Source organism: Odocoileus virginianus, chromosome 5 (assembly GCF_023699985.2).
Source record: "Odocoileus virginianus isolate 20LAN1187 ecotype Illinois chromosome 5, Ovbor_1.2, whole genome shotgun sequence".
NCBI classification, from domain to species: Eukaryota; Metazoa; Chordata; class Mammalia; order Artiodactyla; family Cervidae; genus Odocoileus; species Odocoileus virginianus.
This window is the reverse complement of record NC_069678.1, coordinates 73743968-73771811: the sequence shown is the minus strand read 5'-3', so window position 1 is coordinate 73771811 and position 27844 is coordinate 73743968. Positions and strand designations below refer to the sequence as shown.

The window sequence follows — 27844 nt, the reverse complement described above, 5'->3', positions numbered from 1 at the left end:
CTCCAAGTTGCTCTGCTGCTGCTGCTGCTAAGTCGCTTCAGTCGTGTCCGACTCTGTGCGACCCCACAGACGGCAGCCTACCAGGCTCCTCCGTCCCTGGGATTCTCCAGGCAAGAACACTGGAGTGGGTTGCCATTTCCTTCTCCAAGTTGCTCTAAGGGAACCTAATTATCAAGGGGAGAAAGAGCTGCACTGGCTTACAAAGTTTTCTGCTGAAATGCCGCTATCTTCTCCTTCTGGGCCCTGAGAAAGCACAGGACAGTGATATTAAAGCCTAGAGTGTGATGAAGCCAGTGGGGAGACCCCTTGGTCAGAGTTCTGCCCAGATAAGAGGAACTGGACTTTACACAGGTTCCATCTGCCTCTCTGAACTCCAGGGTAAGCACTCAACTCTGAAAATCCCACTTCTGGACCAAGATGGGCCTGATTAGAAAGATGTTGCCAAGCTGCCTAGTTTCTGGGCCATGCACATGTGGGAAAAAATTTAAAAGATAGTTTATCCTCTTAAATGAACTCCCCCTAGCAGGTAACTCAATTTAAAAGGTATTCACTGGTTAATGAGACAGAACATTTCTAGCAGTGACAATTACTGCTCCTAGTGATTTAATAAGTGGTGAACTCATCCCAGGGTTTACAGAGAGGCATGAGCAGACCATAGTTATGGATATGACTACCTGGGGAACCTACAGAGGGTGCTGGGAACTGAGACCAGGGCTTTTGAAGTTTAAGTTTCTGAATCTGAGGGTCGCGCCCTCATACTCGTCAGTAGCGTGTGATGTAGACACACCACGGGAGTCAGCAGAGGCTGTGTGCACATGCATTTCTGTTCACACGGTCTCCTCTGTCTCATCGTAACCTTGCAAAGCAGGTAGGGAAGGGTTATTATTATCCCACTTTGTAGGTGAGAAAACAGGCTCAGAGACGAGAAGTAGCTTCCCTCAAGACCCTCTATGAGGCAGGAGCACCTGTGACTCCAAATTGCAGGCTGGTGCTCTGCCTCCCCTGCTTCCTCCCTGCTGATAAGCCAGTACCGAAGTCTGGTATGATCTCTCCTTCCCACAGATCCTCCCACCCTGGCTTCCCTAGGACCCTCCCATGTCATGCAAGAAGGCAGAGCTCATTTCCTTACAGTGCTGGGAGTGGTTGCTGGTTGCAGGGCTTGGGGTGGACGGGCTGACGCCGGGAGCCCTGGGGACGCTAACTGAGCTCGGGGCCGCGGCGGCCAGGCTCGGTGTCCCTGCGCTGTGGTTCTGGTAGGTGGGGCTGTGGGGGGTGGTCCCAGGGGCTCTGCTGGTGTCGGCTGGTGTCCTCGCTGTGGTGGAGGCTAACGTCGTAGTTGAGGTAGACTGAGGTGCTGAAGGGGAAATAGCATGAAGTCACTTGGACAGAGAACTTTTGCTGTTTTAGTGCCTAAATTATTGCTCTATAAGCATACTCGGTGAAGTATACTTATAAACTCATCCTCATGGCTCAGCTCAAGTGCCCTCTCTAGTCCTCCTGAATGGGCTACAATCTTTTCTTTAGCTGAATGACAAGCATCTTATCTGTTTATATATATCTGTTTGATTTTATAAAGATGAGTTATTAAAACAGTGCTGTCAGATTAGGTGTGGGAAAGATCACTATAAAAGAATGGGAACAGTGGAAATCATGTAAATCGAGAAGGATTTTTTAAAAAAAACACATGTATACTGTTATATTACTAGGTTCAAATTCTCACTCTGCTATAAACAGTTGAACCTGGAAATCATAAATTATGCAGCAGACCTATGCTCAAACAAAAGGCCTTGTATCTTGATTGAGACGCAGGAATGAATGTGATTTATAAGGTTGAAGTATTCACTGTTAGTCCCAATCATACCAAAAAATGACTTTTGGTAGTGTGTGAAGTTCTGGGTGAGAAACAGGCAAGATTATAATCACCTGCATACAAATAGTAACTGAAGCCATGTGGATAAAGGCTTCTTAATTTGAGGTCTTCAAGGGGTTCCAGATCCCCCTGAAGCTGAATTCAAAATGCTGTGTGTATATGTGCATCTTTCTTGGAAGTGAGAAGACAGCCTTGGAGGGAGTCTACAGGACACTGGCATTCAGGGTAGGTAAAGAAGAGCCTACGAAGGCAAAAAGCAGCCAGAGAAGATGCAGGAATCCAGGGACACACAGTTTCCCAGAAATCAAGGAAGATTTCAACAGAGGGGTCTGCCATTCCCAGGGACCAGCCCTCCCGGCAGCTCTGCTCACCTCGGTAGCACCTCTTCATGTCAGGGCCCAGCCACATTGTGTCAGGACAGGCACACGTGTACTTGGGGGAGTGGCTGGAGATCTGAGGAGCAGGAAGGCACAGGTACTCACAGCCTCCGTTGGGCTGGGCACTCAGCTCACAGGCATCTGCAGCTAAGGGCAGAGAGAGAGATGGAGAGAGAGCGTTGGGGCACAGACAGGACATGCCAGGTTCTCCCTCCTCCCAAGGACGAGGTCCTGCCCACTCGGCTCAATCAAAACATTTTCTCTGCTACTTCTATCGAGCACCTTCCACCACTGGACCTGCTGTTTTATCCCCACATTTGTTTAATGCAGACAACAACTCTGAGGGCGGGGTGTTATGCCCAGACTGACAAAAAAAAAAAAAAAAAAAGACTGCTTAAAGAGAACAAATTTGTCAAAGCTATACCTCTTGTGATTTTGGAGATAATTTAAACTGAGGTCTGTTGGACTCCAAAGACCATGTTTTTTGCCTCCCTATGCCACATCTCTTTCTTCTTTAAATTTCTAGATCTAGAATCAGGCACCAACCTTATTTCCTTACCCCCTTTTCCCCACCTTCACCCTCTCCAATACAGTTAGAATGAGGATACCCTAGTGACAGAGGCGGGACCAACCTAATAGTAGGATTCCTAGCTTTTGTTCCCAACCAGTCAGCTGACTTACTGATGGCCCTAGGATACATTAGTTTATACCACTGCCAAGTACGAACAAATGACAAATGAGAAGCAATGGGCTCCTTCATGGCCAACGTTGCTCTGGAATCAGACAGATCTAAGTTTAGGCTTCAGCTCTACGATCTGCTGACATTATTTTACTTCTCCACTACAGTTTCTTCAGCTGTTATATGAGAACAGTAATTGCCATACTTTGTAAGACTGACAAAAATGGGACATTTGTATGTTCATTTATTTATACCCAGCCTTAGTGCACCAAGAGTTTGAGGCAAATGAAATAAAATATGTGCCAGCAAAGCAGTTCACCAATGAGAGGGATTGTCACCACTGCCTCTGGGGGTGTGGAGATGTGACATGAATGTGAACGCAGCCTGCCTATTGAATGGAGAGGATGTGGGCAGGGGACCTGGGACTGGGGAAGGCTCACCTCTTGGCTGCTTCAGCTCATGGAAGATGACGATATCATGTGGGTTGTTGAGGTTCTCAGCTAGGACGGAGATTTCCAGGCCATTGAGCCGATTTGCACTGAAAATAGCCTCATTCTCCAGGTCTGTCCAGAACACCTTGTCCTGTGGGGTACAGATACAGAGAATGGGAGGTCTAGAGCCTAAACTCATGACCTCTGTCTGAGGGCTCAGGCTCAAACCACAGTCATAAGAACTGCTCCGGCATTTCCCCTGAGCTCTCCTGTCTACGGATTCACGGTGGGACTCTCAGCTCTAACTTGTGGCATACGCTGTGATTTCCTTCTGTCTCAGAGGGTTACTCAGTGATTCTGTGCTTTGACCTAGAGGCTGCTCATTAATGCTGAGCTAGGCCTGCTTCTTAGAGTTCAGCAGAACCAGGGTTGGATTGGGTCTCTTTAGCTATCACCATTGTTAGGGCCTGGGACCAAGATTGGAGAGGATGTGTGGTTTAGTGAGTATTATCCCTACAGGGCCTCCTCCTGCAGCCTCTGTGTGTACACGCGTGTGCATTCAATGGTTAGTCCACACAAGCCTAGATGTGCACATGTAGGCAAATTCACATTTACAGGTAAAACCGTGCACCCTGTGCAGACCTAGACACAAACCCACATGCTCATCTACATACCCAAAGGCACACTTGTACCTAAAGAGCACTTGTCTAAATACTGGTATACACGTTTACATTCACAAGCACTAGCACATACAGGAATGCACATATTTTAACAGATGCATTTATGTACACACATGCACATACACATACATGCCACATATATGCACAAGTACAAACACATGTGTCTGAACACACCTGTCTTTTGAAGCAGAGGCTGGACGTGGGAGGTGGAGCTTTGCCCACAGTTTCAGAGCTGTGCTGGGTGATGTCGCTCCAAGCAAACATTGCCCACACCCACCACGGGCCAATGTCCCCTTGCTTCCCCTCCCCTTGATGGCAGAGTGAGTTATGGGGAAGAGGTATGTGTGTACAAGATCTTGGTTGGTTCTGGCTTCCTTATTCCCCAAGGAGAAAGGTTTTCAGGGTCAGAACACAGGAAAGTCTTGGCTCTTCACTCTCCCATAAGCTTCTTTTTTGTTGTTGTGGGTTTTTTTTTTTTTTTGGCAGGGTGGGGAGTGGTCTTTTTTTCTTGAGGGTTAGGATGATGCCTGGTTCACCTCTATGACCCCAGGGTCCAGCAAAGGTGAGTGAGAGTGTGTTGAATTGAATAGCATTTATCAGGCCATTTCCAATAGTAAATGATACTAAGGAAATGTAAATTCCTTCTCCTCCCTTTATTGGGCACCTTCTGTATATGTGGGTACAGTGCTGGGTGCTGAGGGTACAAGGTCTAGCAACTTACCTATGAGACGTGCTCTGAGAGAGGGGCCGTGGGGAGGAAGCACAGGAAAGGCTGCCAGGTGGACAAGGGACTGCAAAGCCTCTGTTTGCAGGCAGCTCACATATTGTGTACAAACGAGCCAACTGGCTTCCCTGGCCCTTTGTTTCCACCTGGACGAGTCTCAGGGAGTCATCCTGTGTGAACAGCCTTTCCTAGGCTCCAGCTTCCTGAAGGAGCCTTGCCTCCCCTCTCGGAGCTCACCTCAAACACAGCTATCCCAAAAGGGTGGCTCAGGAAGTCAGGGGAGGAAATCAGCATCTTCCTGTTGCCTCCACTGAAGTCAATGCTGGAGAGCTGGTGCAGCTTGGAGTCCACCCAGTACAAGCGCTGGGTCAGCAAATCTTGGGGAGGAGAAGGACGAGGGGATCAGGTGCTGAGCCTGCGATCGCAGCCTGGATCTCGTTTGTGCCCCTTCCCTGCCCACATCTCCAGACCAGGCCTCAGGAGCAAGCCAGCCCAGGGAAACCATCAGGAAACATAGGAACTGGCTCTAAGAGGGAATGTGGAGACAAGACCCATGGAGCTCCAGGCAGTGGTCAGCACCAGGAGCTAGAACAGCCCACCCCATCCCACCCCCTCCATCCAGGAAGGCAGGGCTCACCCAGAGTGATTCCGTTGGGCCACTCAATACCGTCCGACACCAGTGTCTGCCGGCCCACACCGTTGAGCCCGGACTTCTCAATCTTGGCCTGGAACCCCCAGTCAGACCAATACATGAACCTAGAGGAGAGGAAACCCAACTGAGCTTCTTGACAGGGAACATGACTGGGGTGGTCTGGCTCACAAGGACTCAACGGCCCTCTGGATGTTGGAAGATCATGCTTAGTGGGGACTGAAGTAGACCTCTAAAGTTCATGGGAACCTCAAATCTTAGAACTGACAGGTGAGCTAGTTTCAGGGGCATAACATAATGATTCAGTATTTGTACATATTGCAAACTGACTGCCATAATAAGCTAGTTAATATCCAGCACCACACATAGCTACAATTATTTTTCTTGTGATGAGAACTTTTAAGATCTACCAATCTCCAGTTTTTAAACTTTATGATGGCTTCTCCTATTGATGTTAAAATCAGATCCCAAATCCTTACCACAGCTGACAGGGCTCTGATGACCAGGGCCCTGCCTACCTCTCTGGCTATTTCTCCTAGCACCATCGCCCACCTCCCTTACAAACCTCACAGCTGCCCCATAGGGCTTCTCTTAGGTCCTTCAGAGCACCAAGGCCTTCACAGAGCCTTTGCTCCCACTCTTTTGCCATTTACAATGTCTTTTCAGTAGAGAATCTTTCTCTGTAAAGAAGTAGGTTCTTCCTTACCCTCAATGTAAGTAGGTTCTCCCTGTTATCTTCTCTTAAAGCACCCTGTTCTTCCCTTCTGTAGCGCTCACACCATTGTTGATTTATGTATGCTTTCGGGTGTGTGGTGTATTTATTTACTGTCTGTTTTCCCCACTAGTCTACACACTCCACTAAGGGAAGGTTCCTCGTCTGCGTTATTCCTCATTTTATGCCTGGCAGGTGGTTTGTGTGTGATATAGGTCTTCATTTACTATTTGTTGAACAAACTAGTGTTTTCATTCTAGTCTCACAATTGCCCCAGAAGGGTATCATTACTAGTCCCATTTACAGATGAGTAAATTGTGGCTCAGAGGGGCTGACTTCCCTAAGATCACGATGTGAACAAGCAGAGAAACCAGGCTCCAAATTTAAGTTGAAACTCAAGCCTGCATGCTTAACCCTCCCCAGAATGCCTGTGCTGAAGCCTGGTGTCCAGCCAAGCTGGCTCCGGGCTAAGGGGCCGAGTGATTGTTCTGGATCCCTTCCATTTGCTGCTCTGAATCCCATCGCCATTCTGCTCTGTACAACAAAAGGCCAGTGCACGTGGGAACCACATCAATGGGCTTGACTTCCTAGCTGTCTGGCTTCCAGTTGGATTCAGCAAAATATTGGGGGTAGAGGAGGGGGCTGAGGACAGATTGAGGTCAGGATGTCTATTCCCCTGACTCTCCCACACAAAGCTGACTCCAACTGGCTCATGCTCTAAAGGTTTACCCGACCTCAAATTATCTTCATCTGAGTGTGCACTGGGTTTCCTGCTGGGAACCTGACAGATCCACAATGGACCAGGGATGGGCTGGGTGTAACCACGTGGTTTGGGGGACATGGCAGGTACAGCCCCAGGTCTGTGTGACAGCAGACAGGGAACAGGGTTGAGGTGGGGGTTAAATGAGATGACTCAGTGTCTGCAGAATGCCTGGGACTGTGCTGGGTGCACCTGTGTGTGCCGAGTAAACGGCAGCTGTCAGTCACTTCCCAAGGCCACACACACCCTCTCGGGTGGCCAGCCCCAACCCCAGCGGCCCGACTGGAAGAAGAGGGTTATCTTATCACTGCTTAACAATTAAGGAAACAGCAGTAGGAAGAAGCTGGTGATTCTGGTAAGCAATATGATGCAGCTGCTTAAAAACCATGCCATCTCAGGACATCACCACTGAGGAAGGGAGGGAGTCCTGCTCTGTTCAGAAGCCCTACTCCCAATACAGAGGCATGGCCAGAGAAGGTCAGCCTGGGTGATGAGGGGCCTGGAGACTGTGGGCAACATGGGTGGGGATGGAGGTGGGCAGCCTGGAGCAGAGTAGACCCTGTAATTTTGTTCTTCAAATCTCTCTGGCTGTCTGGAAGGGCAGGGAAGAGACATGCCAGAGGTAACTCCAGAGGCCAATCAGAGAGATTTGGGAATGTGAGAAACAAACAAAGAACACTTTCCAACAGGCAGAGCTGCCCCCAGCTGAAACAGGCCGTGTGAGATGTAATGGGCTCCTGTCTCTGGAAGTGTGAGCACCTGCCAGGTGTCCACCTGCAGCGCATGGCAGCCGAGGGAAGACGTCCTGCCCCAGGAATGTCTACAGTCTCCAGCGCCCTGAGATGCTCGGTTCTGTGATATGATGAGTGAGTATCCCAGTCCTGGAGTGCCCTGGCGGCCAGTGCACAAGGACCCCTGGTCAGGCGTCCATAGGCTGAGGGGCCCGCAGGGACTTTCCCCCCCATCGCCTGTGTCTGGGTGGCCCAGGGCCTTCCGAAGCCCTCAAGATAGTTCTGGTGACACATATGTGCAGACTGAGCGCCCAGCACAGTCTAGGGGTGGGAACACTCACCCTCGCAGGGGGTCGACGGCAATGGCCCGGGGTTCGCTGAGGTTGCGGCTGAAGAGAGTACATCGGCGTTTGCCGTCGACTGTGGCCACGGAGATGGTCTTGTTGCCGGAGTCGGTCCAGTAGATGTGCTTGTGGACCCAGTCCACTGCCAGGCCCTCGGGAGAGTGCAGCTGCTCGTCAATGAGGACATCCTGCTCCACGGGGTTGCTGGCTTTGTCCATGTAGGCACTAGGAGCAACCAGGGCTGGCGTGGGCAGGCGTGCCGCCCCCAGGGCCCGTCTGCAGCTGCCCTTCCCCTCTCTCCCCTCTGGGTCATGGCAGTGCACCAGAGGGGAGCTTGGCTCACTTCCATTCAATGGGTTCCCTGGGCCACCAGGGTTAAGGACACAAGCTCGAGTCAGCTACAGTCTCTGGCCTGAAGGAGCTCAGTTTAAGAGGGACAGAAATTTATAGCCCGATAATTACACCAATACTCTGTGATCACGGAAAGTGTCAGAGGCTGTAACAGCAGAGAAGTGGACACTACATCATCCTGGGGGGCTGGAGGAGGGCTTGTGGTTGAGCCCCAAAGGACCAATTCACCAGGAACACAAAGAACAGACAGGTCAGGTAGGGTCAGCATGTGCAGACGCCAAAGCACGTGTTCTGAAACACTGCGAGAGCCAGCAGGCAGGGGTGGAGGGGGTGGGTGAGGGTGTGGGACAGGGAGGAGGTAGGAGGGCCACCCTCCTGACGGCCCTTGCCTATGTGCTAAGGGTAAAACTGAACAGGTCAGAGGGTATGGCCAGAGAGGGGAGTGAGATCACTGTGGCACCTGCAGAATACACAAGGGTTTGGAGGGGGAGGGGATGAAGGCAGGAAGACCAGTTAAGAGGCTGTGAGCACGTCCAAGTGAGAGATGAAGAGGGTCTGCAGAAGGGCTGAGGCAGTGAGAATAGAGAGAAGGGGCCAGAATACAGCAGACACTCAGAAGGCAACACCAGCAGGGCTTTATGTCTCCCAAATGCTGCTTTCCCCAAGGCTTTCTTCTCCCCACATCCTCTCTTTGCTCTATTAGTTGCACAGTGCCCACGGCCATCCATGACTCAAATTCTCTGATCTTGACAACGGTCTAAGTTTCAGACTATAAGGCCAACTGGCCCCCTTTGAATGTCTCATGGACACCTTGAACTCAACACATCCCAAACTATTCAGCCCATTCCCCTCTTCTCAGCCACACTCAGCCAGCCTACCCCGCCACCATCTCTCCCCTCCTGGCTCCCATCTCAGAGAAGGGTACCCAAGTACCAAGCGAGAAACCCAAACTCTCAAAAATGAACTCTCAAAACGTAAGTGGGAATTCATTTCAACTCTTCCTCCTACAGCCCCATACCCAGTCTGTCATCAAATCTGCCTCTTTCAGTCACAACTGTTGGACACACACACTACTCGAGCTGGTTCTGGGTGTGTGAGTGTGAGTGTGTCTATGTGTGCTGGGGTGTGATAGGCACTAGTTGCCAGTGAGTACCCACTTGGCATTGCTTCCATCCATCCCTCCATCCCACCATTTGTTCAACAGTCCAGCCAGGGCCTGGTCATCGGCAGTCCTGAGTCCAAGTGGATCACAGGATGAAGAAAGGACATGACTACCAAAGGGGACTTGGGCACGCAGAAGCTCCTAGGAGAAAACTTCCTTGTGTGTGAGGAGCCTTCCTAGGAACCAGAGCCAACAGACTGTGATGTGAAGGGCTGGTCTGGGCATAGTGCCGCCCCCAGACCAGGTCGGAGGTGTCTTCTATACTTTTCTTTCATGATAATCACAAGGGATATCACTGTGTTCTGAGTGGGATCCTCCAGGCAGGATCAGGTCTCAGTCATCTTTGAGTCCTGAGCATCCAACACACATGTACATGAGCGGCTCTGAAAGTCCCTGTCAAAGCCAGAGGCACCTTCCTGTGTCTTGCACTGCCCGACTCGGCCGCCAGAGGTCAGTCAAGGCCCCGGTGTGTGGGCTCAAAGCTGCTCTCCCAACAAAGCCCTCGGATGAAGGCCCAGCAGGTGAAGACCCATGTACACTGTGCTCCTGCATCCCCTCCTAAGCCCCAACTCTGTCCTGGGGGAGCCTGGGGGCAGAGGGGGTGCAGAGGCCGCCCGTCCTCTCCTCCTCTGCCAGCCCCCCGCCACGCCTCGGCTCGGGAGCCAGGCCTCTGCTCACCTGTAGATCTTGCGATAGGAGAGGTCACACCAGTAGATGCGATTGGCGGCAACTTCAACGTCCAGCGCCACGACGTTCTTGAGCATGGGGATGAGCCGTGAGTAGTCCCGCTTTACCAGGTCTATCCTCCGCACTTCGTGCCGGTTGGTGAAGATCAGGGATGGGCTTCTGCCAGCTGCCATACAAGGGGGTTGAGAGGGAAAAGGGTCAGCACAACAGGTGGGGGGTCTGGAGACCGAGGCTCTGCCACTGATGTGCTGAGGGGCGCCTCCTTTCCTACCTCACAAGTTAGAGGAGTGAGATAATGGGTACAAAAAGCATAAGATGCAAAGCACCACACATAACAAGAGGGATTTTTTTTATTAGACACAAACTCCCCCAAATCTGAGATGACTCCATTTCCTCTGGCCTGTATAGGAAGCTTTCTGCAGTGATTCCAGAGCTCCCTGTCCAGCCTCATCACTCACCCCCTAACACCCTGGTCCCAGCCACCAGGCTATCTGTCATCATCTCCCCATGGCAGAGCTTTGCTGCCTCAGGGCCTTTGCTCAAGCTGTCCTTCTACCTACAGTGCATTTCTCCCCAGCAGCTGCCTCCTCCTACCCAGCAGCTTGGGCCCCACTGCAACATTCAAGAAAGGGCAGCATGAATAGTAAATGATTTACAAAGATGACTGAGGCTGCAGGATGGAGCACAGACCTCAGGGCCGGCAGTGAGGCTCGAGGGAGGAGATTCAAGGAGGTCATTGTGAGTCTTCAGTTTACAGAGAGTGTGTTTGGGGACATGGCAAGAGATGAATCTGCAGGTGCTGGCAGGGACCCAATCACAAAGGATCCTGTGATCTGAGTTCACACTTTATTCTGAGCCAGTAGCTAGGGCAGGATGTGTATAATATGCACAGATTATACACATGCAAAAGGACAACACACAACTGCTAGTGTATATTCAGACTTATTTTCAGACTTAGGATTAGATTTTAGGAAGAACATCAAAGGTTGAACATTCCTGGCTACCCCATGGGGAAGGTCACTGTCCCCCAGGCCTATGAAGGTTTAGAACTTGGCACAGGCTGCCGCTCCTCCAGCCTGTTTTCAGATATAAATAGGCAACTCTCAGGTACCTGCACTGTCTGAGCGGCAACACCTGTCTCTGGAGCTGCCTGGGCCTTCTCCTGGTCTTGTTTTCCAGCTGACACGTCTGCAGGGCCCCTGGTCCCTGTCACTGCACATCTCTGCCAGGGTAATGTGCTCCCTGGGGGTGGGGAGGACCAGGACAGAGCCATGTGGGGCCTGGGGCTGACCTGTGTGACCTGTGTGTAGTGATGGACATCATTTCAAAGCAGGGTGGGGCTGACAGGGAGGATATGGGACACTGAGCATGGAAAAATACAGCTCCATGTGCAAGGAGAAAGGAGAAAAGCTGCGTTCAAGGCCAACTCTGCCATTGACAATCTGTGATTTTCCTCGCCTGGAAAGTGGAAGTGAAAGTCGCTCAGTCGTGTCCAACTCTTTGGGACCCCATGGACTATACAGCCCATGGAATTCTCCAGGCCAGAATACTGGAGTGGGTCACCTTTCCCTTCGCCAGGGGATCTTCCCAACCCAGGGATCGAACCCAGGTCTCCCACATTGCAGGCAGATTCTTTACCAGCTGAGCCACAGGGGATTTCCTCGCCTGGAAATGAGCAAAGATACCTCATCTTCCTGAGGGCAGGAGCTGGGTTACAGGATATCTTGAGCTGATTTTTACAGAGAGTTGTGATTGTGACAGGTACCCTGTTTGTTTACGACTGGAATTTTCATGTAACTGCACTTTAGATATTGATATGTGGGGGTTGTGTATACACGGGCCATTGTGTGTTGTCTCCACTGCACATATATAATATGTTATGTGTCACACCTGTCCCAGGTGGGGGCAGGAACTGATTGCATGCTACATGTGATGTGCTAATGTATGTGTTGTACATTGTACAGTTTGGGTGCTATATGTGTCAGGTTTGCCAGCTATATGTTAATTATTGTAGCTGCTGCATTGTTATAGCCTACAGAGTAGGTATTTTTGTGCATCTGAATTCCAGGTTCATATATCCAACAACCTGCACAATACTTCCGCTGAGATGTCTAAACAGTTTTGTTAAATTTAACATGTCCAAATTAATCCAATATTCTCCCAAACCTGCTTTTACCATCTTTTCCAATGCCTTAAACAGCAATCCCATATTTCGTTTGGTTAAAAACCTCATGGTCATCTTTGATTTCCTTTTTTCAGTTTCACATCCTACATTCAATCCATAAGAAAATCCTGTTGCTTCAAAATAAATCCTGACCTTGAAAATATATTCACATTGTCTACTTTTCATTATCTCCATGCAACACCCTGGTTTAATCCACCATCACCTCTCTCCAAGCTGACTGCAATGACCTCTGCACAGTTCCCCAGCCTCCTCCCCTGCCCCCAGCAGTCTATTCTCAACACGGCCGCTAGAGGGAGCTGGTTAAAATGGAAGGCACCTTGTCCCATTACTCTGAACCCACCAAAGCTTCCTTTCCCCTGACCGATGGCGAGAGTCAGCCCTTATAACAGTCAAGAAGGCCTTTATGATCGGCCCCAAGTCACTCTGTGGGCTTCATCTCCTCCTATTCTCTTTGCTCCAGCTGCACTGGCTTCCTCTTCGTTATCTCAACACAGCAGGCATGCTGCTATCTTTGGTTCCCGCAGGTCATGCATGGCTCACTCCCTCACCTGCTTCAGGTCTTTACACAAATGTCACCTTCTCAGCGAGGGCTTTCCAGACCACTCTACTTAAAACCGTAAGCCACGGCCCCCTTGGACTTCTCTACTTTATATTTCTCCTGAACCCTAATCACCATCTGCCATGCGCTGAATTTTATTTAGTTTTTTGATTTCCCATCTCACCCACTAGAGTGTAAATCCTATAAGGACAGAGATTTGAATCTGTTTTGCTTACTGTTGAGTCTCTAGTGCCTGCAACAATGTTAGGTGTTCAGTGTAAACAAATGAATAAAACAAATGAATTCCATCGGCTGACCTGATGATCAGTCAGGTCTGCACACAGCCTGCCCTTTGTGTGGGTTGCCTATGCCATGTGTGGCCAGCATGGTCCAGCTTGTATCTGTCATGTGAGCGCAGTCTCTGGGTGGCTCTGTGCAGGGTCAGTGTTGTGCTCACAGTTGCATTGTGTGTGTGCTATATATTGCAACTTCCTATCTGGGTGTGTGAGAGGGTGTGTATGCACACCTACGCCTCACATGTGAAGCACGCTGCTTCTTGGACTCCCTCAGAGCTGCTCCCCTGCCCCCCACCTTGTAGCGTCCATACTGACCGACGGCCTTGCAGTTCCTGGTCAGCGTGTCCATCTCGTAGCCAGGGTGGCACTCGCATTTAAAGTAGCCCTTGTAATTGACACAGATCTGGCTGCAGGCATCTGGGTCCTCACACTCGTCGATGTCTGTGGGGAGGAGCAGAGGTCAGAAGCAGCAGGAGGAGCTGCCTCTGCTTGAGGGGCTGGGGCAGGGGTGCTCACCGCCACAGGTCTTCTGGTCCAGGAGCTGGTAGCCTGCAGGGCACGTGCACTCAAAGCCAATCTTAAGGTCGGTGCAGATGTGGGAACAGCCACCATTGTTATGCAGACACTCGTTCAGGCCTGGGGAGGGACACGGGCTCCTAAGGGTCCAGGAGCTGAGACTGGGGTCGGGGCGGGACGTGGATGGGCCCGGAGCTGAAGCAGAGACTCGGGGCAGCCTCTTCGGGCCTCAGCCTCGTTAGCCCGGTGACTGGGCAAGAGGAGGCTCAGAGAGGGCCCTTGCTCAAGGCAGACACACAGACAGGACAGGGTGGAACCAGAACTCGGGGCCTTTGCCTCCCGGGCCAGGACTCTGTCCATCACCAGCCTGGAGGCAACCAGGCTGCCTAAGGTCTTTCCTTTCACAAACACATTTCTTACGTCTCCTTCCTCATGACCTCAGTATTGAAGGGACCTGCATGTACCGTGTCCAACCCTCAAGTGCCTTAAGAATCCCCTGTGAAATGCCCTTGCTTAACCACCTCCAGTCTCGGGAAGCCCACTTCTGCCCGAGGCAGCTGGTGCCTTGCAGGGTTGGCCAGAGTCCGATGGCTCCCTCAGAATTTCCTTAGAGCGCTGATTCCTGGTCCCCTGGCTTTCAGGTGCCTTGCTCTGGATGCACTCTCTGGACAGGGCCCAGAGCTCGTCTGCCACCCAGAGGGGTCTGAACTACTACAAGGGCTGCCCTCTACTGAGCTGGTGGGTATTTGAGACGGCCAGGCCTCTATCTCCATGGCGCTGTTGCTCCATGAGGCACAGTTCTCTCGCACTGTGAACCACGGTGGACTTTTTCCCCGTCCTCTCCTCTCAACACCTGTGCCTACTCCTACACTTGGTCACAAGCCTGGTCCCAAGATTACCGATGCTGCAAGGGATGAAGGGATCTGGTTCCCCCATCCTCCACTCCCTCACCATGTCTGGCAGGGTCCTAGAGGAGGGCAGAGAGGCCAGGACCAAGGCTCACCAAGTTCTCACAGCATCTTCTGGGCTTTAGAATCACAGAAGGTTAACTCTTCAAGCCAGGGGAAGGTGCCGTGCCACCCTCTGCCCATTAGACCCCTGCCCCGCCACTCCAGCCAAGCCAAGCAGAGCTGTGCCGAGTCAGCCAGGGCCATGCACACAGCCGGTCTGAGCTTCCCACCCCAGGCCATGCATAGCAGTGGGTGCCCCAGCCCCCAGCCTGAGCCATGCTGGGGGAATGTTCCCCTTTACCCCTGGGCCGCCTCCTGTTTCTCTGGGATGTTGGCAGAACTGAAAAGAACAAGACCATGGCAACCCCATGACTGGCGGGCTGGGGGTGACTCGGCCAGGCCCAACACTGGGAAGCCCCAGCCCCTTGGGGTGGGCTGAGCCGCAATAGCTCTGGGGTGGTCTCTGTAGGGCACCACCTCCAGGATCTTCCCGTCACTCCCAGCCCTCCCTGACGTCTCCCACACCACACTGCAGACTACTCCCTCCGCGCCATCCATTCACTTGTTCACCTGCTCACTCATGGCCTCAGTCACCATCACTCACGTCCTCCCTCTCCTGCAGGAGCGGCAGTTCAACCACTGTATTTACTGAGCACTGGGTGGAGCGGGAGGTGCAAGATGGCTCTGATGGGGGAAGGGGAGAGTGCCACGTGACTCAGGCTTCCATGAAACACAGAGGCAGAGTCCTCCGGGGTTGAGGTGAGTCAGGGTCAGAGAATGGGCAGACGGTCCCGCCAACCCTGGAAAGCCAGAACGGAGGCAGAAGAGAGGAGTCTCTGGGCCTTCCCAATTTGATCTACCCTGGAGGGGATTCTGCTGGGAGCCTGCAGCGGGGAGGGAGGGAAAGTGGTCCAGAGAGGCCTGAGGAGCATTTGAGGCCCCCATGGAAGGAAGGGGCAGTGTCCCCAGCACGAGTGCCCACCTGCATGCACACACCTACATGCACACACACACCAGCTCACATGCACAGGCACATTCACACAGACACGGGAGCCACACGGAGACACATGATGCAACTCCCTTGCCTTCCTCCGAGAAGGAGTCATGGATACAGACACTGGTCTCTCACCAGCACAGAGACACAAACACATGCGTACATACGTCTCTTTGGAGTGTCATGCAAAAGACAAGAGAGAAGAGAGTTCAGCAGGTTAGTAGTATCCGGTAGGGCGCCTAGGCTCAGATGTTCCTGCCTCCCTCTCCTCTTTTCCATAACTTCCTTCTTCTGGGACCTTTCACAGCAGACCCTGGGGGGAGTCTGTCACCTGCAAGCTCAGACTAAGGCCGAGTGACCTTCTCCCAGCTTCTTCCCAATTTCTTAATTTTTCAACAGGGGCAAAGGTGTGCTGTTTCAGGAAGCTCAAGGAAATGATCTCCTCTGAAGGCTCAGGAGGGAGGGCGCTGGGTGGAAACGTGTCTGCCAGGAAGGCAGGGGAGGGAGGGTCTGACCTAGGCTCTGTCCACTCAGGCGTTCTCTGTCCACTCAGGCGTACTCTGTCCACTCAAGTGTTCTCTGTCCAAGCCGCTGACCTCAGAAATGAACATTCCTAGAGCCCACCCTGGGTTTCCCACATGTTCTTGGTGATGTCTGCCCACCTGCAGTTCAGACTTTCCTGCTCCTTTTAGCCTGGAACCCGGCCTGACAGCTCTGGCCATCAGGACAGCTGCCTCCTTGCACTCCTCACTCGTGTCCAGCCTGTGAGCCTGTTCTCCCAGAAAGTTCCTCAGGGCACAGGACGGTGCCACCCTCTGCTGCTGAGTCTGCCCTATCTTTACACAGGCCTGGCCTGAGCCCAGTGACCTTCATATCTGTGCCTTGTCTGGCCACCCGCTGGCTGTCCCCCACCTCTTTCACTGCAGGGTCCCCTGCTATGCGGGGCTGGAAGGCCTCAGAGGCCAGGGCCCTGGCTAGGACAACAGGGCAGAAACAGTGAGAGAGAGAGAAAGTTCCCGAGTGAGCACACACTTAGAGGTCTGAATCTGAAAGAACTGAAGACAGTCTGTGTTTATGAGAGGAAGCAATTTCTGAGCATTTGGAAAGGAAAGGCCCTTAGATTTGCAGAAACACAGAACAGGAGGCCTCAAAGGCAAAGAGCCCCGTCTGAGACCACGGGACAGCACATGGGTCCAGAGAGAGGGTCAGAACAGAAGGTGTGCAGAGGGGTGGGTGAGGGCTGTGGCCTGAGGGCCAGGAGGGGGTGTGATGGGGGGGTTAGTCCAGCAGTCGGACGGAGACAGGTACTATACCACACTCTTTCAGAGGCTCATCCGACCAGTCCCGGCAGTCCCTCTGAGCATCACACACTTTCCTGCCGTCCACGCACTCGCCACTCTTACACTGAAATCTGCGGGGACCCTCACATGTTGACTCTGTCGGGCCGGACAAGAGAGTGGACAGCACCTGTGAGACCTTAGGCCAGGAGGGTTGGGGTGGGCTGGGCCCATGGGAGGTGAGGAGAGCTCCAGACTCAGCCCCCACCGGCCTCCAGAGGGTGGCCCAGGATTGACAGCTGAATACAGGGCTGGTGGGAGCTCTGTTCACAGAAGGGCAGGACCTCGGGGATAACCAGGATCACGGAGGTGGGTGGGGTGTGGGGTCTACATCTGATCTACCAGCGTTAGGGACCTTGGAGGGAAATGCAGCCCCTCTCCAGAGACCCTGGGGGCTGCAGGGACTCCTGGGGGGGCCTACGCTCCAGGGGTCCTAGACTGGGGAGGCGACCTCACCGCCCAATCCTTGATCCATTTCTCCAGATGACCAGGGGTTCAGGGTCCCTACTCCTGCAGGGTGATGACAGAGAGCCACTTGAGAACTAAGGGGGCTCCCTGGGGAGCAGGGCTCTGCCTCTGTCTGGTCCAGGAACCAGTTAGTAAAGCTGCTTGGAGGTGCAGATATAAACAAAGGGTGGGGGCTGGATCTCCTGCAGCACCTTCACATCCCTTCCCCCAGGCCTCTTTCAGCTTTTGCAAAGTCCTTATGGCTCCAGTTCTAGTGCCACGAGGACCCGAGGGAGGGGGTCTGGGTGGTTTAGGGGCAAGTAATACTCTGGGGGAAGAGGCATCATAAGGACCAAGGGGTGATATCTCCCAACTCCGCTCTCTCCAGGGAGTCAGGGGAAAGCTCAGGGGGTGCAGTCCCCTTGCCGCTGACCACACTCACCCTGCAGGCAGCCAGTTTCGTCACTCCCGTCTGGACAGTCCTGCTCCTGGTTGCAGCGCTTGATGGCAGACACACAAGTCCCATCCCCGCACCGGAACTCATCTCCACGGCAGGTGCCCAGCGCTGCCAGGGGAAGGTGAGCGGAGAGGGTCAGAGCCCTCAGGTGCTGGGACAGCTCTCCTCCCCCACCTCCACCCCACACCCACCCCCCGGCAAGAACAGAACCAGTGGCTGAGCTTGGGAGTCTTCGGAGGACACCGGGCCAAGGCACAAGATGGGGAGACTGAAGCTCAGAGAGGGGAAAGGCCTCAGCCAGGGTCACACAGCGCTCTGGCACGCAAAGCCAGGACTAAAACTCAGGTCTCCTGTTTCCCTCTCTACCATCTCTCCCCAGCGCCACCCCTCCGGAACAGTGCTTTGGAACCTCAGTTCTCATTACTTAATGACCTCATCCTTTCAGCAAACCCTTCCTCAGCGCCCAGGATGTAGGGATGGGGGACACAGATTACTAAGAGCCCCCCATCCTCTAACAGCTCAAGGATGCAGAGCAGGGCTGAGGGGCAAAGGAGATCATTGTGTGGATGTGTTGCCAGAGGTGGAGGCCAGGAACCTACAGGAGCTCAGGGGAACCCAGCCCAGCCGGGCCCATCAGAGGAACCTGGGAGAAGCCTTGAAGGATGAGCAGGCCCAGGAGGTAGGGAGGGTTGGGGTGGGGGCTCTTCTTTAGTGTACCAAGGTCTCCGGCATTGGGACCAGTGGGTGACTGCTTGGGCCGGGAAGGCAGGGGTGGGAGGTATGACAGGGACAGGGGTGCATCCCAGAGGGTCACAGGTACCTGTGAAGACCCTGAGCTCCGCAGCTTAGCAGCCATGTGACCACACACACTTCACGTTTCCCCAGTTCTGTCGCCCCCGTTAAACCAAGACTAGGGTCGGAGCAGGGCGAGAAGAGGCGGCCCCCTCCGCGGACGCTGGCGCACCCGCGGCCCAGGGCGAGATGGGGGCGGGCGGGGGCTTACGGCAGTCGGCCTCGTCCGACTTGTCCTTGCAGTCGCGGTCACCGTCGCAGCGCCAGCCCAGGTGCACGCACTCGCCGCTGCGGCAGGCGAACTGGGCGGCGGCGGCGCAGGCGGCGGGCGCGGGGGTAGCCCGGGGGCCCGCGCGGCCGCACAGCTCGGCCGCCTCGTCCGAGCGGTCCTCACAGTCGAACTGGCGGTCGCAGACCCAGCGCTCGGGGATGCAGGCGCCGCCGTCGCCGCCGCAGCGGAACTCGCGGGGCCCGCAGGCCGGGTCGGCGCAGCCGCGCTCGTCGCTGCCGTCGCCGCAGTCGTCGTCGCCGTCGCACACGAACACGGCGGCCAGGCACGAGCGGTTGCTGCACTGGAACTCGTGCGGGGCGCACACTGCGCGGGACAGAGAGCCGGTCGGCCCGCCGGACCCCATCCCCGCGCCCCGGGCCCGCCGGTCCCGCTCCAGGGGCCCTGACCCTCACCCACCGGCCAGAATGAGCCCTGCTGGGAGCCCCAAATGTGGGCGGAAAAGGGGGCCTCCAATCTGGGTCCAGCTAGGGCATGCTGGGCGACCCGGGGCAGCAGGCTCGCCTCCCTAGCCTCACTGGGAGCGGGAATTCCTGTCCTGCTGCCTGCAGGATGGTGGGACTAAGAGCCTCTAAAGCTGCAGAGTGTAACCTGTCTTGAAGGCCTCTCCGGATGTTCCCAGGAAATGGTATGTACATGACATCGACCCTTCCAGGAACAAGGCCTGGACCTGCTTCCTTACAGCACAGTTCAGGCCCCTCCCCACTCCCGGGTTTGCTTGCACTATCCCCTCTAAGTCCCTTGGCCTGGCATCCAAGGCCACTGGCATAGAGCTACGGCTGTACCCCATCACCTCACTCCACTCACACCCTGCTTCACGTCAGACGCTAGACCATTTGTACACTTTCCCACTTCCCCAGCCTTTGCCCAGGCTGTTCCATCTGCTGGACGCCCATCTCTTGCCTACCACTGTCTCTCTTTATCACAGTGATGAGTTCGAATTCCTCAAGGGTCCAAATTCTACCTCTTTCATGACACACTTCGTGTTCCTCTGCTTGGGAAGTTTCCACACACCTCCACTCTCCTTTCAGGTGCCCTTCACAGCCGGCTCAGGTGCCTGGGTCTCGTGTCCTTCTCTGTCTGCCCCATGACAACGGACTGCACAGGGGTGGGCTCTGAGATTGACCCACTTTTTCCCGAAGGTCGAGTACAGAGCTTCCTGCAGTGAGTGCATGTGGTGTGGATGGAGGCTGGACCAGCCAGGTGTGAGGAGGAATTTAGGGATTTGCAATCATTATGGGCACAGGTCACTGGCACTGCCTGGGGCCCTGGGCTTCCTCTCCCTGGTGGGTTGCTCTGAGCTCAGAGGCTGGGCGGAGAAGGCAATGGCACCCCACTCCGGTACTCTTGCCTGGAGAATCCCATGGACGGAGGAGCCTGGTAGGCTGCAGTCCATGGGGTCGCTAAGAGTCGGACACGACTGAAGTGACTTAGCAGCAGCAGCAGAGGCTGGGAGAGCCTTAGAGACCACTAGCCCCACTGCCAGTTTACAGATGGGGAAACTGAGGCCCAGGGAGAGGAACAACATGCCCAGGGTCGCACAGTCAGTCCGCGGTGACGAGGGGTCTAGAACTCAGGCTTGGGGCTCTTACTTCCTCCTCTGACTCCTCTGAGCTTTCCGGTTTTCTTCCCAGCCTGGAGTCAGGCTGTTTCTAGAGTAGCGACCTGACTTCCTCCCTCCATCATTCCTTATACAGAGGCCAAGAAGAGGCCTGGAGCCCCAGATCAGGCATGGATACAGGGGCTGCGTGTTCATGCATGCTAAGTCACTTCAGTCGTGTTCGACTTTGTGACCCAGTGGACTGTAGCCCACCGGGCTCCTGTGTCCATAGGATTCTCCAGGCAAGAATACTGGAGTGGGTTGCCATGCCCTCCTTCTGGGGATCTTCCCCATCCAGGGATTAAACTCTCATCTTTTATGTCTTCTGCATTGGCAGAAGCACCACCACTAGCGCCACCTGGGAAGCCCGGTTAACTTGGTGATGGCAGCACCCTATCTTTCCACGTGGGGGCGCCAATAGTCTGTGTTTTTACTTTCTGTTGGAAAACTGTCCCTTTTCATTGTTAGTGAACATAAAATAGAAGGATGCCTTCAGTTTCACAAGGTAGGCAGCTCATGTCATGTGTGGCTGACGGCTCTATCAAGTTTCTGACAGATGCATTTTTTCCCCTTCTGGGCTTCTGGAATGTTGGGGCCTTGGTAGGAAACGCACACCCTACTCTGTGATGTCTGCCCCTCAAGATTAAGCTGATGCCTAGATTAGCCCTCCTCCTTCCTGTCCAGACAGGGAGGGAGGACTCGCTCACTACGATCAGAGTTCTAGGAGGAAGAGCTGCTTTATCGTGAGCTTGCTCCAAGTTTTCGAAGCTGACAGCACCTTTAAGACCTACATCATCAGGCCTGTGTTCAGGGACCCCTCCCAGTGTTCATGAATGGAAGAAGCTTTGAGGGATGAGAGAAGGCAGTATTCTTTTTCCTTTGCCTTGGTGATTGGGAGCTGAAGCAGAGAAGCCCAATAGGACCTTTGAACATGACTATCTTCTATAATTAACAGGGAACAGCCCTGCCACAACATGCCTTAGTTAGAGCTATTCCCACTCCCAGAAATAGTGGCTGATAGCCTTGATGACTGCGGAAACATCTGATTTTCAGGAGGTATGGAGCGGAGAGGATTCTCACTGGCCAGTGAGGCCCCACAGAATTATTATCACAGCTGCAGAAATGAGGCAGTGTACCACTGGGGCTTTGCAACTGCTGGTCCCAGCCAGGATCTGCCCGCATACCCAGATGCTTCCATCTTCAGAGATATCCAAATTCCAGAGACTCACATTCTTAAAGTGCTGTGATCTAGAAGCCTCCAGAGGAAGTGGCACTTCCCATGAGCCAGGAAGGATGGGTAGGATACAAAGACAGAAGCTGGCAGAGTGAGCAGGGTGGGAGACAGTGGTGGGCACGTGCTTGGCAAAAGCCCCTGAGCAATCGCCCGGATCTCTGCCCAGCCTCACAGCCTAGTTCCAACAGCCAGTCTGTCTTCCTCATTCATCATGAGCTCCCGAAGAGAGGCCTGTAGGATTCACCTTCTTGTCCCTTCCAGAGCTTGGCACACAGTAGGTGCCCATTGCATATGAAACATGCCCGGCCAGGCCACCTTCCCCACTGGCCCAGGCCCTGCTGGCCTGCCCCCTGGGAAGGAGATAATCCTGTGTTTGAAGCCCACTGATGTGAAACTGCCCCAGTGACCACTTCCATCTGTCCCTGCAGAAGCCTGCTGAGAATGTCTTCCTGCCTCATGACATTGGTGCTCAAGTCCTCAGGAATCTGTTCCCTTCCCCCCAACACTGCCAGTGTCCTCGCCCAGTCTGCAACCATCTCTCACTATGGCCCCCACTCTGGTCTCCTGCCCCTGCTCAGAGATCAGTATAGATTATGGAATGGATGAGCAGATGTCAGGCATGGTTAGAACACGCGTGGACTTTGCTATCCGGACCTGAAGTTGAATCACTCAGTTCTGTCACTTAGCCATGGGCATATTTCCTCGCTTGTCTGAGCCTCAGTTTCCTCACCCACAAATGGGGATGATAATGGCTGCTTGTGAGGTGATTGTGAGGATGAAAAAGAATGTCTCTTCAAAGTGCCCGGCCATTACTCGTGTCCTGACCGTTCCCCTTTCCTCTCCACCTCCCAAGCTCCCTGGAGAACCTGGCCCTCCTTCCCCATGAGTGACCACTGCTGCCCAAGGCTGCCTGACCGTGACCCTGGGGGACCAGACCCTGGACTCACACGTGGCACATCCAGCCTCATCCGCTCCGCTCTCGCAGTCCTTCTCCCCATCACAGCGCCACGAGGCCGGCACACACTTGTGGCTGGAGGGTCCGCAGCTCAGCTTCTCTGCAGGACACACCTGCTTGGCTGTGGAGAGAGACACATGTCCACAGCTCAGCCAAGGGGGACACAGGGCATGGTGCCAGTAAGTCCTACTGCCTGAATCCAGCCACATGGCCTGAAGCCCTGGGAATCCACCAGGGCCTTCCTGTCTCAGCTTCTTCATCTCAGAAGAAGCTCCTCTGCCCCTAAGACATTTTTATTCATTTATTCATTTTTGGCTGGGCTGGCCCTTTGTTGCTGTGTGCGGGCTTTCTCTAGCTGTGGTGAGCGGGAGCTACTCTCTAGTTGTGGTGTGCGAGTTTCTCGTGGCCGTGGCTTTTCTTGCTGTGGAGCATGGGCTCTAGGGGTGTGTGGGCTCCAGTGTTTGTGGCATGTGGGCTCCGTAGTTGTGGTTCTCAGGCTCTAGAGCATGGCTCCATAGTTGCAGCGCATGGGTTTAGTTCTCTGCAGCAGGTGGAATCTTCCTGGACCAGGACTTGAGCCCATGTCCCCTGCATTGCAAGGTGGATTCTTAACCACAGAACCACCAGGAAAGTCCTACTGCTAAGACTTTCTGAATCCTACAGTTGGCCCTGTCACTGCCCTGCCTAACACCCTCTCATGGCCCCCTGGTCCCTGGCCATCAGGACCCTCTTCAGTTGAGCCAGTCCCTCCACCTGCCTCACTGGCCTAACCTCCCACCCTTCCAAGCCTTCCCTTTAGGCTCCAGCAATATGGAGCCACCACACCCTGCGCACTCCTCTGCCATTCCCAGCTGTGTGCCCTTGGGCAAGATACGCCCTGTTTGGGGCTCAGTTTGCCTTCCAGATCAGTGACTCTGTGATCCGAACCTGCAAATAGGAAGGGCTCACCACAGCCCCAGCAGCTCCCTCCAAGCCTGCCTCCCCCTGTTAATGTGCCGAACCCGCTGCTGAGAGCAGTCGCTGTGTGCCAGGGCCCAGCGGGACCACACAGCTATAATTACTGCAGCCGCAATGAGAGACTGACTCAATCAGGGGCCCGAAGCTCCAGGGCTGATTCTCAATTTGGAAGAAAGAATGAGAATCCTGATCCAGCCTGGGGATGGCTCTCATCCTGAGCATCCCAGGACGACCCACGTGACAGACCCAGCCGAGGCAGAGACATCTCAGACCTCTGTGGCTGGCTTCCTCACCCTGCCTTCCAGGGTGTACACGGGCCCAACTCAGTGATCTCTAGGATGCGCCAGGAGCAGTGCTAGACGCTTCCATTGTATCTTCATAGTAATCCAGCAAGGTATAGGTTCTCTTGGGGCCTCCAGCATGAAGGTCGAGGGCATGGGCTCTGGAGCTTGGCTGCCTGGGTTCAGCTCAGTCACTTGTTGGCTGTCTACCTTGGCCATCGATCCTTATCTCTGTGCCCATAAAGTGGGGATAATACTATTCCCAGTCCCACTAGACTGCTACGACAGCTACGTTAATGTCTGTAAAGCATTTAGAATGCCCAGCCAGTGCTCACTCATGATACCTACTATTATTCTCTGCACATAGCAGCTGAGGACTTATCTATTCCCTCAGTGAGTATCCTGCTGTGTACCACACATGGCACCCAGCGCTGGGTCCTATTCACACAGTCGTGAAGACCCAGGTGAGGGTGCAGTCAGCTGTGTCTCATGCCAGAGGCTGAGAACAGTCCACAGCACCCTGGAGGCAGTGGGTTACTGGTACTTTACCCTCAGTTCTTCTCTCTAATCTCAAACCAGTTTCCCTAACCTCTTACTTCCATAGCTGGGATGAAAGCTCACGAGAGATGGAGAGGACACACACAAGATGAGTTGGGGGCAAGTGTCTGAGCCAAGACCCCCAGATACTACTACACCATGGGAAAGGAGTGTCTTGGACCCCCCAACTGTGGACCCCAAAGTTATCCCTAGGAATACATTCCATAAATATAAGGCAACCTATTGGGAATACAGGATTCAAGGGATTCATTTTACAGAAATTTCCCTTTACAAATACTGTCGGGCAGAGCCCTGGAAGCACTGACACTCAAAGACCCTTTATACAGGCTTCCTTGGGGAGGTGGTACAGGTGGTGAGGGGCCTGGGAGTCAGGGGAGGGGCCCAGAGCACCTCCATCACCCACACACTGCAGGAACTGAGAAAGTATTTCCCACTCTGGGCCCAGCAGCACACGAGGGGACTACAGCAACCAGCATGTCCCAGATAAGGGGTGGGTTGGTGGGTGGTGGGTGCAGGTTCTTGGGCCCCAGCTCACACTAGACTGAATCCAGGTTTCCAGGGCAGAGCCCAGGCATCTTAGCAACTCCACCCATCCCTGCTTGCCCTGGTGATTCTCAGGCACCCCATTTGAGAACCCCTGGGTTACCATTCTCTAAATCCAAAAGATATCGGAGATGTCATGTCTTTTAAATCCACTTCCAGAAAAGTGATAGAGCAGAAGCTGTATGTCTGCAAGCCCCTGACACAGAGGGGACAGAGGGACGAGGCAGCATCTGTGAGTCAGGCCTCAGGAAACAGATGCTCATGGGGAGTTGTTAGGGAGCCATGTTACTGAGCACATACTGTGGGTCAGGCTGCTTCATACTGAGGAGTTGATATTTTCCCATGTCATCCTGACCCTCTCCCTGCCACATAAGCAGGCACTGCAGGCTGTGAGTGGAAACTCCAGGGGCACCATTCACAAAGATCATCATGTTAATGGCACCCCTAGAACAGAACAGGACACTGGTCCTGCAGGTAAGCACTCCATTTTACAGAGAAGGAAACCAAAGCTCAGAGAGACCCAGACCAAAGCTCAGAGTAACTGGCCCCAAACACACAGCAGTGAGAGTCAGAGTCTAGATTCCTTTGACTAAACCCTGCCCTTTCCATCAAACCCCTCACCCTCCTGTGGGTAGGGTAGTGGCCCAGTTGTTCAGTTGCTCAGTCGTGTCCAACTCTTTATGACAACATGGACTGCAGCATGCCAGGCTTCCCTGTTCTTCACCATCTCCTGGAGTTTGTTCAAACTTATGTCCATTAAGTTGGTGATGCCATCCAACCATCTCATCCTCTGTCATCCCCTTCTCCTCCCGCCTTCGATCTTTCCTAGCACCAGGGTCTTTTCCGATGAGTCAGCTCTTCACGTCAGGTGGCCAAAGTATTGAAGCTTCAGCTTCAGCATCAGCCCTTGCAATGAATATTCAGGGTTGATTTCCCTTAGGATTGACTAGTTTGATCTCCTTGCAGTCCAACGGACTCTCAAGAGTCTTCTCCAGCACCACAGGTCAAAGCATCAATTCTTCAGCATTCAGCCTTTTGGTTCAACTCTCACATCCAGACATGACATAGTGGCCCAGAACCAACCCCAAACTCTCCGCTCAAAAGTCCAGGTGATTGAAACGGCCCTTGACCCATCTGTACCATCTCCAGGGGCCTGGTTCGGCATACCCCAGTGCAGCAGGCAGCTGCTTGAACTTTGAATGAATATTTATACAGTTAATTGCATAACCTTTCAGCAAGGACAATGATTAAACAATCCGTCTGCTTCCTTTCTTTATAATTAATAAGACATTTGCTGTGTCCCTAAATAGACAGCTCTAATTACAGGCTCTCGAGGATTCAGCAGTGCCTGACACCAGCCCTCCTACCCTCAAAGAGCCAAGGAACCTTCTTGGAATGTGGGGGACACAAGAGGCCTTGGAGGTCACACTGAGGAGCACTGGCTGGAGTGACAGGAGACGGAGGTCCAGAGAGGGGAAGCGACCTGCCCGGGGTACTGGACACTGGGCATTACAACTGCTGCCTCTCCCGGAACCTCGCTGTCCCTGCTGTGATGCAGCTGTTTCCCAAAGCGGGACATGGACCTCACCCTCTGGGCTCCAGGGTCAGACCTCTCACTGCTCAGCCCCGGAAGCTGGTCTGGGGAGTGTTGACGTGCACCATCTCCTCAAGTGTGTGTGCTCAGTCATGGCCAAATCTTTGAGACCCCATGGACTGTAACCCACCAGGCTCCTCTGTCCATGAGATTCTCCAGGCAAGAATACCAGACTGGAGAGCCATCTCCTTCTCCAGGGGAATCTTCCTGACCCAGGGATCTGTGTCACTTATGTCTCCTGCATTGCCAGGCAGGTTCATTACCACTGCACTATCTCCTCATGAAGTGAAGGCTATTATTACCTTCATTTTACAGATGGGGAGAACGTAAGTTGTTTGCTCAAAGTCTTGTGAAGAGCAGAGCTGCAAAATCTTCCCCAGGTCCCTCAACCCCAAAACTCTGTTAACTTATGGCACTTCATACTGCATGGGGGGGACAGTAGGATCTGATGGTCTCCTGGTGACCCTGGAGAGGGTCACTGGAGGGAGGAGGCTCACTGGGCATTGGCTTAGGCAAGTCTGCAAGATGGGAGGTGGCTGTCTAACAACCACTTTCGGGATAACTGAAGCTAGAGGCCCCAGGCAGCATAGCACGGGAGATAGAGCATGGGTTTGGAGTCCACATCAAATTTACTAACATGAAGGTCCTTCAACAAGTCACTTAACCTCTCTGCACCCTGGCTCCCCTCACCTGCACATGGGGTTACATTATGTCCCAGAGCTGGTGGGTGGTTTATATGAGGAAACATGGAAATGCCTATACAGAACCCGGAGCAAATCTGGAACTCAGCAAACAGTTGCCCTTGTTTTATTTCATGAAATGCAAAGGGCTGGGAGGACCCAGGTCTCACCCCTGGGGATGGACATCATCGCTTATTCGAGTCCAGAGGGCCCTCCACGATGCAGCACCCACCACTGAACTGAACACTTCTCCCTCTCTCTCCATCTCTTTCCCTCTCCTGCTCTCTCTCTCTCAGAAACAGATGCCCCAGGGAATGCCTCTGGCTTGCTGTCCAAGTATCTCCAGGTTCTCCGGGGCAGGAATGAGAAGCTCCACTTCCTCAGACATCAGGAATCCTTCAAGTCACCAAAGGCCTGCCACTGTACTCCAGAGTGGCCGCAGGCATTTATAAATTCCCAGAGAATCTTGTCTTAGAAATCCAAA

General features: G+C 53.5%; 1 protein-coding gene across 9 annotated transcripts in view; it reads right to left on the bottom strand.

The window, feature by feature from the left end:
- LRP8 (LDL receptor related protein 8) overlaps positions 1-27844 on the bottom strand; it is a 77131-nt gene that overhangs the window by 10182 nt on the left and 39105 nt on the right. For 2 of the 9 annotated variants that reach the window (XM_020871353.2, XM_070468135.1), the window contains exons 4-16: positions 22740-22868; positions 18881-19264; positions 17863-17985; positions 16950-17072; positions 13693-13812; positions 13492-13617; positions 10149-10323; positions 7955-8182; positions 5399-5517; positions 4999-5138; positions 3367-3508; positions 2242-2394; positions 1130-1354 (exon numbers count right to left, since the gene is read on the bottom strand). In XM_020871353.2, coding sequence (XP_020727012.2) covers positions 1130-1354; positions 2242-2394; positions 3367-3508; positions 4999-5138; positions 5399-5517; positions 7955-8182; positions 10149-10323; positions 13492-13617; positions 13693-13812; positions 16950-17072; positions 17863-17985; positions 18881-19264; positions 22740-22868 — 2187 coding nt within the window. Of the gene's footprint in view, positions 1-1129; positions 1355-2241; positions 2395-3366; positions 3509-4998; positions 5139-5398; positions 5518-7954; positions 8183-10148; positions 10324-13491; positions 13618-13692; positions 13813-14943; positions 14983-16949; positions 17073-17862; positions 17986-18880; positions 19265-22739; positions 22869-27844 lie in introns of all 9 variants that reach the window. The other 7 variants (XM_070468134.1, XM_070468137.1, XM_070468133.1 and 4 more) reach the window with 6 other exon arrangements.